Source organism: Bolinopsis microptera, chromosome 5, assembly GCF_026151205.1.
Source record: "Bolinopsis microptera isolate Bmic1 chromosome 5, MBARI_Bmic_1.0, whole genome shotgun sequence".
Taxonomy (NCBI): domain Eukaryota; kingdom Metazoa; phylum Ctenophora; class Tentaculata; order Lobata; family Bolinopsidae; genus Bolinopsis; species Bolinopsis microptera.
The window spans coordinates 7,548,651-7,562,761 of NC_087076.1; the positions used below are offsets into that span (position 1 = coordinate 7,548,651).

General features: G+C 37.6%; 3 protein-coding genes across 6 annotated transcripts; 2 read left to right on the forward strand and 1 right to left on the reverse strand.

The window, feature by feature from the left end:
- On the forward strand, positions 1-1,735 carry LOC134814837 (carbohydrate sulfotransferase 3-like). The gene has a single exon (XM_063823128.1). The coding sequence runs from the start codon at positions 140-142 to the stop codon at positions 1,697-1,699; it is 1,560 nt and encodes a 519-aa protein (XP_063679198.1). The 5' UTR covers positions 1-139; the 3' UTR covers positions 1,700-1,735.
- A 3,008-nt stretch (positions 1,736-4,743) lies between these two features.
- Positions 4,744-6,531, forward strand: LOC134814838 (carbohydrate sulfotransferase 3-like). The gene has a single exon (XM_063823130.1). It carries the CDS (start codon positions 4,759-4,761, stop codon positions 6,529-6,531), a length of 1,773 nt encoding a protein of 590 aa, XP_063679200.1. The 5' UTR covers positions 4,744-4,758.
- On the reverse strand, positions 6,496-12,355 carry LOC134814839 (serine/threonine-protein kinase ULK3-like). Of its 4 annotated transcripts, none has more exons than XM_063823132.1 (11): positions 12,173-12,355; positions 11,659-11,799; positions 10,760-11,383; positions 10,420-10,525; positions 10,172-10,315; positions 9,586-9,653; positions 9,336-9,449; positions 9,015-9,062; positions 8,021-8,225; positions 7,799-7,842; positions 6,622-7,231 (listed from the first exon to the last, which is right to left on the reverse strand). In XM_063823132.1, the coding sequence occupies exons 1-10, from the start codon at positions 12,254-12,256 to the stop codon at positions 7,808-7,810; spliced, it is 1,569 nt and encodes a 522-aa protein (XP_063679202.1). In that variant the 5' UTR covers positions 12,257-12,355; the 3' UTR covers positions 6,622-7,231; positions 7,799-7,807. The 4 variants fall into 4 exon arrangements, with proteins under 4 accessions (XP_063679204.1, XP_063679203.1, XP_063679202.1 ...); XM_063823131.1 differs by having other exon boundaries at positions 7,141-7,231; positions 8,021-8,240; XM_063823134.1 differs by lacking the exon at positions 7,799-7,842 and having other exon boundaries at positions 6,496-7,231.
- Positions 12,356-14,111: the final 1,756 nt, after the last annotated feature.

The window sequence follows — 14,111 nt, forward strand, 5'->3', positions numbered from 1 at the left end:
TAAGTGGCATCAGTCCACTGTGGAATCAAAAAGAAAATGTACAGTTAAGGAACGATGCCCAACCAAAGGTGACTTAAACCTACAAACTGGAGTGGATTAGCTACTAATAGTGGAGTGGATTAGCTACTAATATATCATCATGAGTTTCGGTAGATTCTTTCTCTGGGTCCTCTTTATCATTCTGATCAACACCGCTCTTCTTGCGTGCTACTTTCGTGATACAATTATTAAGTTCAAGTTGATGTCTACTGCCTCCATTTCAATTTCAAGTCAGAAATTGAGCACTGGCGATGAACAGATCCAGCAAGCCTTGGTGTTGAGAGAAATAGAGAAGATGTGGGAGGAGCAGCTTATTGAGAATTTGTTTAGAGGCACTGCAGCACCACAAAATATAGTGATGGAGGGGAGTGAGCATGAGCATGAGGAGGGATGGGGAGGCACTGCAGCACCACCAAATATCGTGATGGAGGGGAGTGAGCATGAGCATGAGGAAGGATGGGGAGGGGTTGACAGAAATATAACAACAATTGTCATCGAAGAGGTTAATGAAGATGAACGCCTGTTAGGAGAGAAGATGAAAAATGATCCTAAACCCAATACGCCTTTGCAGAATCTAGACGATAAACTTGACAAAACCGACTCTAATAAGCAAAATGAGAACACATTTCAAACGGCTCAAGAAAAAGACCAAACTAATCACAGAAAACCAAAAATGGTGTTAGTTCTGACCCAGAGCCGACATGGATCTACCTGGCTGATGGACATGTTAGGATACAAGGACGATGCTGTCCCTGTTTTTGAGCCGCTTAACTGTGGTGGATTCCTCAAGATGTACGCAACTTCTGATGAGATTAGAAATGAAGCACTTGCAGAGGGCTTCGATCCAGTAAAGTATGATGATTGGCACGAGGTCATCTTAGCTCGGATTTGTTTATGTGATTGGTACGGTATAAAAATACCAGGTAAATCCGACAGGAAATATGGGACCATTCGCGGACTGTGGTACAAAGGAAAGCGGATGAATCCGGATTCAGTAGGCCCGTCTAATGAGAGCCTAGCCAGAACTAAATGTACAGAAGAGGGTTCAATGATGGTACCCAAGACCATTAGGTACTATAACATGTCGAAGATGCATAGAATCAATGAATTCGGGTGCGAAGATTTCAAAGTCATTCATCTTGTAAGAGATCCTAGAGCTGTTATGAACTCTCGAATGACTGTGTTTTCCGAGCTATTTGATGGCAATGCGTTGTTAGGAATGCGAATGGAAAACTACAAGTTGGGTCAATTTGGATACGACGAAGCTTACATGACAAGAGCAGCTGATCACCTGTGTTCTCATCATCTTTACAACTATAAACTAGGCATGAACCCTCCACCCTGGCTGAAAGGACGGTACAAAATGGTCAGGTACGAGGATTTAGCAGATCATCCCCAACATTGGACCCGAGAACTGTTGCATTTCATAGGAGTAAAATACACTGCCAAGTATCAAGAATATGTCTACAATTTAACTCATCTAAAAGACAGAGGGAAGATTGATAATGGATGGTATGGAGTGGAGAGACAAACTAGTGAAATTTCGAACAGCTGGAAGGAGAAACTGGTTGAGCCTCATTGGAGAACTATTGAGAAAGTTTGTGCAAAAATGATGAAAGCATTCGACTACAAACCTACGTTTTCAAATTCAGAAGATTGATTCGAATTCTGATGTATAATAATAATAATATTAACCTTTGATAATCATAACATGAATTCGATATGTAGCTTTTCGTTTCCTTTTTAAATTCATGAAGTGGAACCATATTCTCAACCTAATCTAAATTCAAATTTCTAATCAACGGATTGACAAGTTGACTTTACAAAGTTTACATGTTTTATTCTTGGGAAACGATTTCTTGTGTTTGAAATCTTACGACGCGATACCTTTTAACTTTTACTTCGATGATAAGTAGTTTAGATTCACGAAAACTGAGTAGGCCTAGGGTATCCTGCATAAAAGCAGATACTGTTCTAGTCGAAATGGGGTCGAATCTTGTTCGGAACTGAAATATCATTTGTCCACTGCGTGTGGTACGGAGTAGAAAATACTAGGCACGAAGCCTGGTTATGTCAAATTTACCATACTGTATAATATGTGTTTTATCAACATATTATATGTACAGGGTGAGTTGAAAATAGTGTGTGGAAAGTAAATGGCTTTAATTTTTTTGACAAATGAAATTTCCACTTAATTTTTGCATATTTAGGTAATGAAAATATATACTTTTTATAATAATACAATTAAAATACTTAATAATTAATAATTTGCTCAACCCATCGTCCTTTATTAGCTAGGACATATTGATAACGTGTAAGACAATTGTCTATAGCCGACTTGACTGTATTATGGGGGCAGGGGGTCTTCATGGAATTTTTCTCAAAATCGACTTTTTAGTTAGTTGTTTCTGATAGAGGGGAGTAATATCTATCAGATGCTTTTTATGCCGTGGAAAAATATCGTTCCTAGCCGAAATTATTGCCGGTCAAAGGTCAGCGCGTGTGTGGTAATTGTATTGCGCGAGCGATTTTTGGTCGCGTGCCCTGAAAATCGAGTCTAAAAATCTATATTCTCCTACATTTTTAAAGCAATCACCCTGAAACTTTCAGTATATGTTCTAAGGATCATTTAGAAGAGATGAGCCAGACAGAATTTTGAGATAGGCCTTTACAAAATTTTTATTCGATTTTGAAAATCTTGTACCTCGTTTTTTGATGATTTTTTGAGGTCCAAGATTTTCAAAATCGAATAAAATTTTTTAAAAGGCCTAGCAATTCACCTTTCAAAATTTGCTCCTTCATAAAAAAAATTATCGATTTTTACTTTCCACACACTATTTTCAACTCACCCTGTATGTGGTAAAAATGTCCAACTAATTTTGGAGTTGACCACACGTCAACCGCATTTCGGCAGCCCTTATATTTTGACCGAACCTGTAACGTGTCTGTAGCGGGACAAAACTTTATTAACTTGAACCGAAGTACTCATGTTCGATTCCGGATTTTTAGTCTGGTACTGATTGAGATTCATACATTGTTATTATACTTGGCGACAGTGACAATTCACTGGCCTTTTGAAAAAAATCAGGACAAAATTAGTTTAAGAAAATGTACAGCAGATTACACAAGCGAAAAATATAACTATGAATGAAAGTTTAAAATTATAAGGTAAGGTGCCTTGAGAATGTAATCTACGTCGATGGACTCCTCTCTCTGTTTGGGGAATAAAGAAACCACAAATAATAGAGACGGTGGTCGCCGTACGCTATGTCCCCTCGTACAACTCGTCCCCTCGTACAAGTTTCAAAAATTTGGTACACGATGGATGCTTTTTTTCCGATATACTGTTACTATAACAGGGAATTAGGAAAACATCTTTCGTAAAAGTATCTATAGTTATTATGAAAATCCGGCAGCAATTTTTGGGACATGGGTCTAGAAGTAGATAAAAGGTTGTCAAATGGTGGCAAGAGTTTGGTAACCAGATACCAAGTAGGTATTCCATGTGCTGCAGTTTGTATCATACAGGGGGGGGGGGTCATGAGTACCCCCCCCCCCCCTCTTACAGACTTAACACTTAGCTTCTAAGTTCACACCCGACGCAATCACACGGCTTTGAGATGAAGTCCGGGTGAAGTCATTAACATTCGGGCAGTTCGGACCGTTTATGCGGAGAATATTTTATTCTTATATATAATATTTATATATTTGATTCTCCACGTCATATTACACTCATATATCTTGTTGAGTTGGTACATGAGTACTGTTATTTTATACGTTATTTTCTGGTTACATTTCACTCACAAAATAATAAATAAGTTTAAAAGTTTTTACACTATTTTGTGTTTGGCTACAAATCTGTTGATAGCTGGCAGAGTGGTAGCACTAGACATAAGTGTGTACACTGCTATGCCAGCCTTGGCACATCTTTATCTCAGTCATAATTCATGTAATTAGATGAATATTGATCATATTTGGATGGAATTTAACAGTTAATGTTTGAAAAGGCAGCATGTTTCTAATAGTGCTTCTCTGATATAGGTACCAGTACCTAATTGCAACCTGCTTGTTCCCCTCGGAGTAAGGGAGTGACTAGACTCGGATAGCTGGTACATTCCATTTCATGATATGTTCAGAGTAAACTTGATAATTAATTAGTTATTCATTAGTTATTCCAAATTATCGTGCGGTACTGACAAAAAGATGAACCATTGACCTGCAGGGTGAACTTTGTAGCTATGATGTTGGACTGAGTGCTCAATCATTGAGACAACTTAATTTAGTTAATTGTGATAACTTCAAATGTATACCCATTTGTTATTTGACCCAGCAGTTAGAGCCGGCTACAGCGCAGGGGAGTCAGGGACAGAATCTTCATGACTTAATATCAGGCTGCCCAAATCAGGTTACTGTTAACAAAATATAGTAACTCAATAAAAACCATCAAGTGTAGGTACACTACATTTTATACCAATACTTGTTGTTACGATTGTACGTCTTACCACTACACACTCTACAATGTCACTGTGTTCTTAAATGCATTCTTGTTTCGTTCTGTTTTGATACATTTCACAGTATTAGTAATCTGATATTTTAATTATATAATAAAATAATACGCTCATCGTTACTTTTTCGATATAGTTGATCGTCATTTTGTAAAGCGTGTTACTACATTTACTAGTTGTGTTTAAGGGTCCCACATTTTCAGTAAACAATGTCATGGACTCACGAGGCTGCTTGCTCTGGTTATCTGCTGTTTTCCTGATTTACACTGTTGTCCTTCTGTGCTTCTTTCAAGACATTATCATTGAACTGAAGCTGAAAACATCGGCTTCTATTTCATTTACCAATCATGTGTCGGGTAAAAGTGATGAGGTAGGAGAACTGGAGAAACAGTGGCAAGAGAAGCTTATAGAGGACTTGTTCAGAGAAACTGTACTAGTTTCTGAAGACACTCCAGATCAACAAGAGGGTCCTACTACTGAGTTTTATAGAAAGCATACTGTGACACCACAACTTCTAGATGTAGAGGATAACTTTGGTGATCAAGAATTGAGGGAGAGTGTTTTAAAGGATATGTCACCTGACGAAAAGGAATCTTTGACTGGGAGAAAAGAAACACAGTCGCAAAATATAGCTAATATTATCGAGGAGGCAGTTATGCAAGATCCAATACTCAAAATAGGTTCTGTCGAAAATGAATCTACGGAAATTAATGCTATAATTGAACCTGCTGGTATTGAGCAGCAGAACAATCAACTGAATCAAATAGCTGGAGGTAAGTTTGTAGAAGATGTGGAGAAACAAAACCTCGAACTGGTAGTGGAAGCGGATAAGCTAGCAAAAGAGCACGGAAATGTGACATTAGCAGCTGCTAATGAACCCAAGATGAAGCTTACTCTGAGACCAAATGACACAGCAAAACTCCCAGCCACGCCTACAATATCAAGCCGGCCTAATAACACAGCAAAACTCCCAGCCCCGCCTACAATATCAAGCCGGCCTAAAATGGTGATAGTTCTGACCCAGAGCCGACATGGGTCCACTTGGTTGATGGATGTGTTGGGGTACGGGGACGAAGCTGTCCCTGTGTTTGAGCCGCTAAACAGCTCTAAATTCCTCAAAATGTACGCCATATTAAACCGATTCAGAGAAGAGGCCCTCGCAGACGGCTACGACCCGGAAATATATAAGGATTGGAGAGAGGTCTACTTAGCGAGGATCTGTTTATGTGATTGGCACGGGGTGTTAATACCAGGGAAAAAAGATAAACATTTTGAAGGAATCAGAGGTTTAAAATACAAAGCCTCGCGATTAAACAAAGATCCTGAGTCCAAACCGACAGAGATAAAAGCTAGAGAGATGTGTTTTAAGAAAGAATCGATTATGATACCAAAAACCATTCGGTACTACAACATTTCAACTCTGTATAAAATCCAAGATTTTGGTTGTGGAAATTTCAAAGTCGTACATCTTGTCAGAGATCCTAGGGCTGTAATGAACTCTCGCATGTCAGTATTCCATGAGCTTTACGATGGCAATGCTCTCCTTGGGGCGCAGAAACCGTTTAATGAAGGACAAACTTCCTTTGAAGAGTCTTACATGACAGAAGCAGCTCATTGGATGTGTTCTCATCATCTTTACAACTACAAACTAGGCATGAACCCTCCACCCTGGCTGAAAGGACGGTACAAAATGGTCAGGTACGAGGATTTAGCAGAATCTCCAGAGTACTGGACAATTGATCTGCTTCAATTCTTAGGGATAAACTATACTGGTCAATACAAAGAGTATGTTTATAATATTACTCATGTAAAGGATAGAGGAGAGAGGGCTAACGGTGTTTACGGAGTTGAGAGACAGTCAAGTGAAATTGTAGACAGATGGAAGGAGAAACTTATTGAACCTCATTGGAGGACTATTGAGAGAGTTTGTGCAGAAATGATGAGGACCTTTGATTATAAACCAACATTTTTTGAAACAGAAGATTGATACTTTACAATTAAGCGTTTATATCTTACAAACGTTTGTAATTTTAAATTGGATAACTTGAATATGCTGAACAAATGTTGATACATTTTTGATATATAAGTGGAAAAACTTTACAATCAATTAGACAAAATTAACCGTTATAAACTGTTTGTTAGTTTTGATATCGCATATCTGACATGAGATTGAAGAGGACAATGCTTCAGCGGATTATGAAAAAACGCAACGAATTTGCTTAAATCTGCAGCTTCAAACTTTACAGCAGAAAAAATATTGACAATATGGACTAATAAGCTCAATTCAATGCAATATCAACGAACTATAAAATCTCTAAAAACTTTTCTGTCATAAAATCTTTCGATAAACACTCTACTTTAATCGTCTAACCTTTCCAACAAGTTCATTATAAAACACCTATTTATTCAACAATAATTAGCGCTACTTTCTTTCTCATTAGATGAGGTCATTTAAATACAAAGATTATATGAAAAATTTAACATTTCAAATTTCCCATACCAAATTAACTGCAACATCAACTATTTAACTGTTCGCGTACATCTCAAGTCGAAGCTGTACTTCGTTACAAAATTCAAGTCGAAATCACAACTATGAAGTTGGTCTTGACACTGTTGGCCTATCTGAACATAGAACAATTGATCAATGCTAGGAGGAATCGTCATCCTTCACATAACTGAACAGGAATCTGAAATGGTTCGAGTGAATTTATGTGCACATTTGGATCATCGGAAAAAATGAAGTGTGATTAAATTTTTGATCATTGTTAAGAGGTAAAAAAGAGGTTTTTTACACGAAATGTTATCAAAATCCACACTCAATACACTCGACTAATGAACTACTGAAATTGCTGACACGTGCAAAAACGGTATATTATAGCCACACGTAAAAGTAGCGGGTATCAAGTATTGCAGATTCGGAGTACTATTGCGGTACTATAATAATTAATATTCACGAGATGCAGTTTTCTGGTTTGTTTTAAAAGAAATTAAGAAAGCTGCTGTTGATTTGCTGAATGCGAAGAAATGCTGACACATTTTTGCAGTCAGCAAATTTGGCGAACAGATATATTCGTAGACGATCAGAGAAGTTTTTGGTCGTTAATTGTAAGTGGCTTTAAGGCAATCTAAATAAATATTGCTCCTGATAAAATAAAGAACAGAGAATCGCCCACAAAAATCTTGCTGAAGAAATGAAAGAAACGTCAAACAGTACTCTATAAAGTACAGAAGTTTGTAATGAGACAATATCTCACAGAAAGTCGTCAGCTCCTTTTATATCTGTGTTTCAGTGCTGAAACTATTGAGAAAACTTTGATTCGTCATTTTCGTCCAAAGATAGGCAAGTCGTGAATTGTGGACTGATTACGGTTGGTGTGCATTATATGTTCAATGTTCATGATATTGATATACAAATACTAAATAGTTTCATGTTGTTTCATGTGAGAAAGTGTAAAAGATAAAAATATAAAACTCACAAGTTGTCTCTTCCTCTACCTCGTCCCCTTTATCTACGTCCCTCCCCGCTGACTTTACTCTGTTCCGCACGTCAGCGCTAGAGGCAGGGCGCTGTGGTCGGCCGTCCTCAATAGTGGGAGTGGACTGAGTGGCTGCACTCACGGCAGTACGAGGGTTGGGAAGAGTGTGGTAGTTGTACAGACTCGGCTCTCCGTTCCGGACAGTCTGGAGAAATAGAGTCTGTTGATTTGTTAGTACGGGATGTAAATGAAGAAACAATTCATGCCATCATTTTTAAATACTACATAGGCTAACGGAAACGAAGATTTTTGTATACAGTAAAAATATGAGATAGTATGAAGAAAGCAGAAGACGTTTCCCTGAAATGTGTATGCGATTTTGTATGCGATTTGCGCGCCGCACGTACGTTAAAATAATTATATTTGTAGAATTTATGACGGTAACCCTTTAAAAGTCAAAATAAACTGCTCGTATATTTATAGACACTATGATATGAATAACTAAATAACACCTTGAACCCAACTTGGAACCACATCCAAGGGCCGCACCGACCCCAGAAAAGCTATAATTCAAGTCAAAAATCTTTACTCGGCCCTGTATGTGATTTGTGTTCCGGGGTAGTGGACAGATGTTTTATACTAAAACATGGGCCACCTACCCCGGAACATAAATCGCATACGGGGGTAAAGATTTTCAATCTTGATGTTACCAGGATTTCAGCTATTTTGGGATGGGCGTGGCCCCTGGGAGTGGCCTGAGTGGGTTGGGAGGTCGAAACTTGATTTTTATGATGGTTTGGTACAGGTACTAACTATTTAAAACCCTAAACCTGTTTCAAATACCCCGGAACACAAATCGCATACAGGGGTGAAATCGCATACAAATCGCATACACAAATCAAGGAAACGTGCTCTCGAAGAAAGAATGAAATACCATAAATAATATTTATATAAAGAATGAAATACCATAAATAATATTTTAGAAATTGCATACCTGCAAAAAGCTTTTTATTTCTTCGGCTCGTCTCATATGTTTATTCACCTGAAAAAAAACAAGGTTTCGATTTTCGGTGCCTTTTCATATCTATTGCCTATTGCAATTAAAAAGTACCAGAGACATTTCTCGGTAATTATTTATCTAATTGGCGTGGTTTCAAATTATCCAAAATCGAAGGACATGTCGAAATGGATTTGACTCCAAAAGTATCAGCCTTTTGGAGGAAGATAATGACAAATGTTTCTGCTGCTCTGCAGTTTCCAGATCATTTGAATACAAATTCAATAAATAATAAACATATTCTTGTGTGACATTTACCTCCCCTCTGAGAAGTTCCTTTTTCCGTCCCTGTGATTTGTTGTGCACTTTCAAGAGTGCCTCCAGCGCATTCTCGTACAGACCCAGTGCTAACGTAAACTCGCCCTTTTCGTCCTGACAGAGGCTATTTAGAGCTGACGTGGAATGAATTCTCAAATTGTGTAATTCGATCTAGATGGTAATAATCTTTAGTGTTGGCTGTAGTCCAGCATTGTTGAGTGTAGTCCAGCAATGTTTCAGTAATACTCACTTTATCAAATGCTACTTTTAGCTTCGACAGCGCTGCCTTCAAATGGGAGTCATTGTTGGAAATCTGAACTGAGGGAAGGGAATATTTTGAGCATTTGGATAAAATGTAAAATTCGATATTTGAGCATTCCAGAATCGGACATCTGTTTCTCGTCTCAATGTTGTATTATTCAGGCACACTCGTGAATTCTTGTGCTTGATGTTCACATTTGAAATAATGACGACACGATGTCTTCATAAATCACACGATTTACTAATCATAAACACGCATAATGCACGCGGTAGAAGTGACAACGGTCTCCTCCCTTCCAGAAACGACACAGATTATTTTATCATGCATGATCTGCTGCCCAGACAGATAACTTTATAATGCAGTTGTTAAAGCAGCAAAAACGCGCATATCATGCATAAATATTCGCGTGACGCGCGTTGCAAATAAACGAGAGAGGTTCGCGCGTGACGTCAAAACGTTTATGTAGACCCTTTTGTATCAACATTGATTCTTGGAATATTTCCAATTTTTCTCAAGACCAACAAAATCAACTCATTAAGTAAAATCACTGCCACAATTCTAATTAAAAATTTACTTAGGAGTTGATTGGGGATGAGTTCGTCACCGGACGCTACTCGGGGCCTTCCTTCACGGAGCAAAGTTTTCAATTCCTCGGCACGGGACATATATTTGGTAACTTTGCCTCGAAGTGCATCCTTCCTCTCTTCACTGTCCTCATCTGAGGAAAGGGAAATGTTACATATATTGTGAATGAGTGCTAGTTTGAGCCGCAATATTCGTGCTCACTAATTCAATTATACGGAAACAGATGTGTGTATTTACAATGTATTGCAGCCATGAAATGATCCAGGGACTTTGTGTAGAGCCTGATAGCATTCTCGTAGTCTCCCTCGTTATCTCGACAAACAGCTTCCTCCACCAAATCCCTCTGTAATTTGATTATAGTGGTAATGTGTAAGTAATATATTTATTGTAATCATTACATCAATTAATATACACATATTTGTGTACATTATTCAATAGGACTACGGTAAGTACAATTAATGTATCAATCCTATGTGGAAATTGAAAAAGATATCTGAGACGTTCCCAGAATTACCAGTAATACATTTCCACTCTAGATTCTACCATAATAACTACTAATTACTAATAAACGACATACAGCAGCAGGTAATGATGATGGGGTAGGGGCGTGTTCCATGTCCAAGAAAGGATGATGATAAAACTTCTGAAAACACAATCTGAACTGGGGATCTCGTTCCAACAACTTCTCGATCAAAGAGATGCACATTTTACTGGCACTGACAGCGCCCTCAACTTGTACGGGGGTTTTAGCAGCGATTTTGTTCAGTAATTCGTCGTAAGTGCGAGACGCGAAGGGTGCGCGGCCACATAAACACTCGAATATCATAACCCCAACAGACCACATGTCAGCTAAAGTTCCATCGTACTCTGACCTTGAGAGGATTATCTCTGGGGCCATGTAGAGAAGCGAACCTCTTAAGGACGCATCTGAGGAGGGGGCACTGGTTTTGAGGATCTTTGCAAAACCGAAATCTGCTACTTTTATCTTAGGTTCTTTCTTACTTCCTGTCAGTAAAATGTTCTGTGGTTTTAAGTCCATGTGTGCAACTTTTTTCTTGTTCATGTAACGCAGCGCTAGCGCTAGCTGTTGCATGAGATCTTTGACTAAAGTCTCACTGAGTTTCCCATTTTGTGCGATGAGACTTGAGAGATCGCCCAGTTTACAAAACTCCAATATCAGATAGATGTGGTCATCGTCATACTGAAACGAACAAATAATTAGATAGTTGGGATAAAACAATGTGATGAAGACAGATTATTAGGAAATAATATATCTTAATTACGAAAACATTGCGACTGTTCATGTTTGAGTCATGTATGATCCAACACAACTTTGAACTGACAACAAACATTATCGTTTCCCTGCTACATTGCTTCTGAACAGAGTTCTATCGCTGATAGGGGCTTATAACTTAACTAATAACCATTGTTTAATTCTAACTTTAAATATCAAATATATGAATTAATACAACGTACAGTAAAGTCGTGTAGCTGAACAATGTGTCGATGTTTCAAATCCTTCAGCACTTGAATCTCCGTAATCAGATTATCAGCCCCTCTTTTACTCAACGACTTCTTCTTGATACATTTTATAGCTACATTCTGTCCACTCACATCCTGAAAACATTAACTGATTTAGAACCCTCCCCTCCTACCCTGGCTCACGCACCTGCACGTGTGCGTGTTTAATTTACTGATAATGACTCTATTCTAGGTAGGTACTGAAGAAGAACAATCGGGATAAACATTTGGTACTAAGGAACTGTGACCACGCATAATGACTAATGTTTAATAGTTGACACGTGTATGCAAATAATGGAGCTTATAATCTCTCTTCTATATCATTCGTTTTTTCATTAAATAGATAATTAAGTTTTATTTGCCTATTGACATTTGTTTGGGCTTCCTTTTAATTAAAATACGTTATCGCATAGGTATTAAGTATGATAATATGTGCTAAATGGAGAATGTTTCATAGAGAATACTTCACCTTTGCTTTTAGGACAGTTGCGTAAGTTCCCGTTCCAAGCTTCTCGTAAAATTTGTAACCCTCAACTTTGAACTTGCCAGCCATTTATCATCTCTGGTTCTGTGAACTTCACGTCATGTGTAACTCCCAGTTCTTAGAATCTTTGTCTTTCTCGAATTAAGGGCTTGACTTTGACATAATCCTATTTTGGAGTGTCGTGTCAGAGAGTGTATCAAATTAGTTTGTAATATGACACTCAGATATCGTTCGCTAATTTTAAATTTAGTAACCAGGAAATTGATAATACATTTCAGAGCAAATCTGATTAGATCCTGAAAACATGAATTTCATTTTAAATAATTGAATATCATGCAGTGATTGGCTTAAAAGCATTAATAACTTAAAACTTAGTAGACCATACTTTGGAAGCAGTGCCAGACGTTTAGACGTTAAATCAGCTGCTGTAGAAGCGGCTGATTTTCAAAATGTCAAAGAAAATCTTTCCAAAAAATACGATTTCATCGTTATCATATTGACATCACACAGCAAAAATTTCACCTTGTCCAATTATGGACACCTTTAAGTAAGATACTGAAGACAATGACTGAATGACTTCAGAGCAACCACATAACTATCCATAGACACACGTTTATAGTGTTCAATTCATTATTTTTGCTTGCTTGATTGCACCGACGAAACATGTTATAGTTTTACTCACAGGTTTTCTGTAAAGCATTTTAATTGGCTAATCTTAAGAATTTAGAGCAATTTACAGAAATTCAGAGCACAGGTCATTACTTGGTTCTTTGCCAATAAGTATATATCATATTTTCAAATCTATTTGATTAATTGTGATCATTAGAACCACTCTTTTAGCCGTTAAATTATCATGATCCCACTGTCTGATCTAAAGGGTCCGACTAGACAGGAAGTCATTACAAATGTTGGCTTTCTTATTATGTCTGGATTAATAAAGCGCATTACACAAAGCCAATTTCAGACTTTTCCGGCTAAAAGTATGGTGCTATTTGTTAATGTACAGTGTACACCACAGAGGAATGGAAGAGATGTAAGTGATAATTTTAACGAAGAGGTAAAATGAATATTTAACACTGATCAATTGCGTCATGATCACGTGATCAATGTTCTGATCATTGCCGGCCTAATTTAAATATTAATAGATACGACACTTATGAACCTTTAAATCAATTCAACAGCTCTCTGTGCTTCATTAGCCAGTTACCCTGAATTCAATTATTCGTTGTCGTTTCAGATCATGCAACCAACTGCACGAAGTAATACACTATTATTAATAATAATATAGATACAGGTTGGCCCAGAAGTAACTGCCCACACGCAACCCTTTAAAGCTTTAATAATTCACGTCATTCATGTCAGAATTGCACACAAATTTCAGAGTTAATATATACCCTGAAATCGATTAAAGTGGTTTCGTCACTCAATCAATGGCCTGCTCGGCTCAATGGCACCGCAACTCGTAGAATACAATCCAGTGGGGCTATACTAAGTTTAAAATTAAAGTTTATAAATAATATGCATAAACCATTGATCAATTTCAATAGTTTGTATTATAAAGATGCATTAGCTCAGATAAGTTGGCCCCTTGGCTCCAGGCCAATATCATCTAATCAGCAAGTCATTAGTATCACATTGTTTGACGATCATTATCATCTGATTATGCAAATAGGATCAGTTAGTTCTACCTGTGGAACAAGTTGTATTGCAGTCAATAGAGTGGCTCTTCATTTCGTTGTATTTTCAGATTCACTAGACCAAATATTACCTCTTCCCATGAGCAAGTTTCGGTCTTGTAGAAATTGGATATCAGATATTGGTTTTTAAAAGCTGTGTAGTTACAAACTATTTAATTAAAACCTGCAAAGAAAGTACTAATCTTACCAATGAGAAGATGAGAGTTTATACTATCCCATTTCTTGAA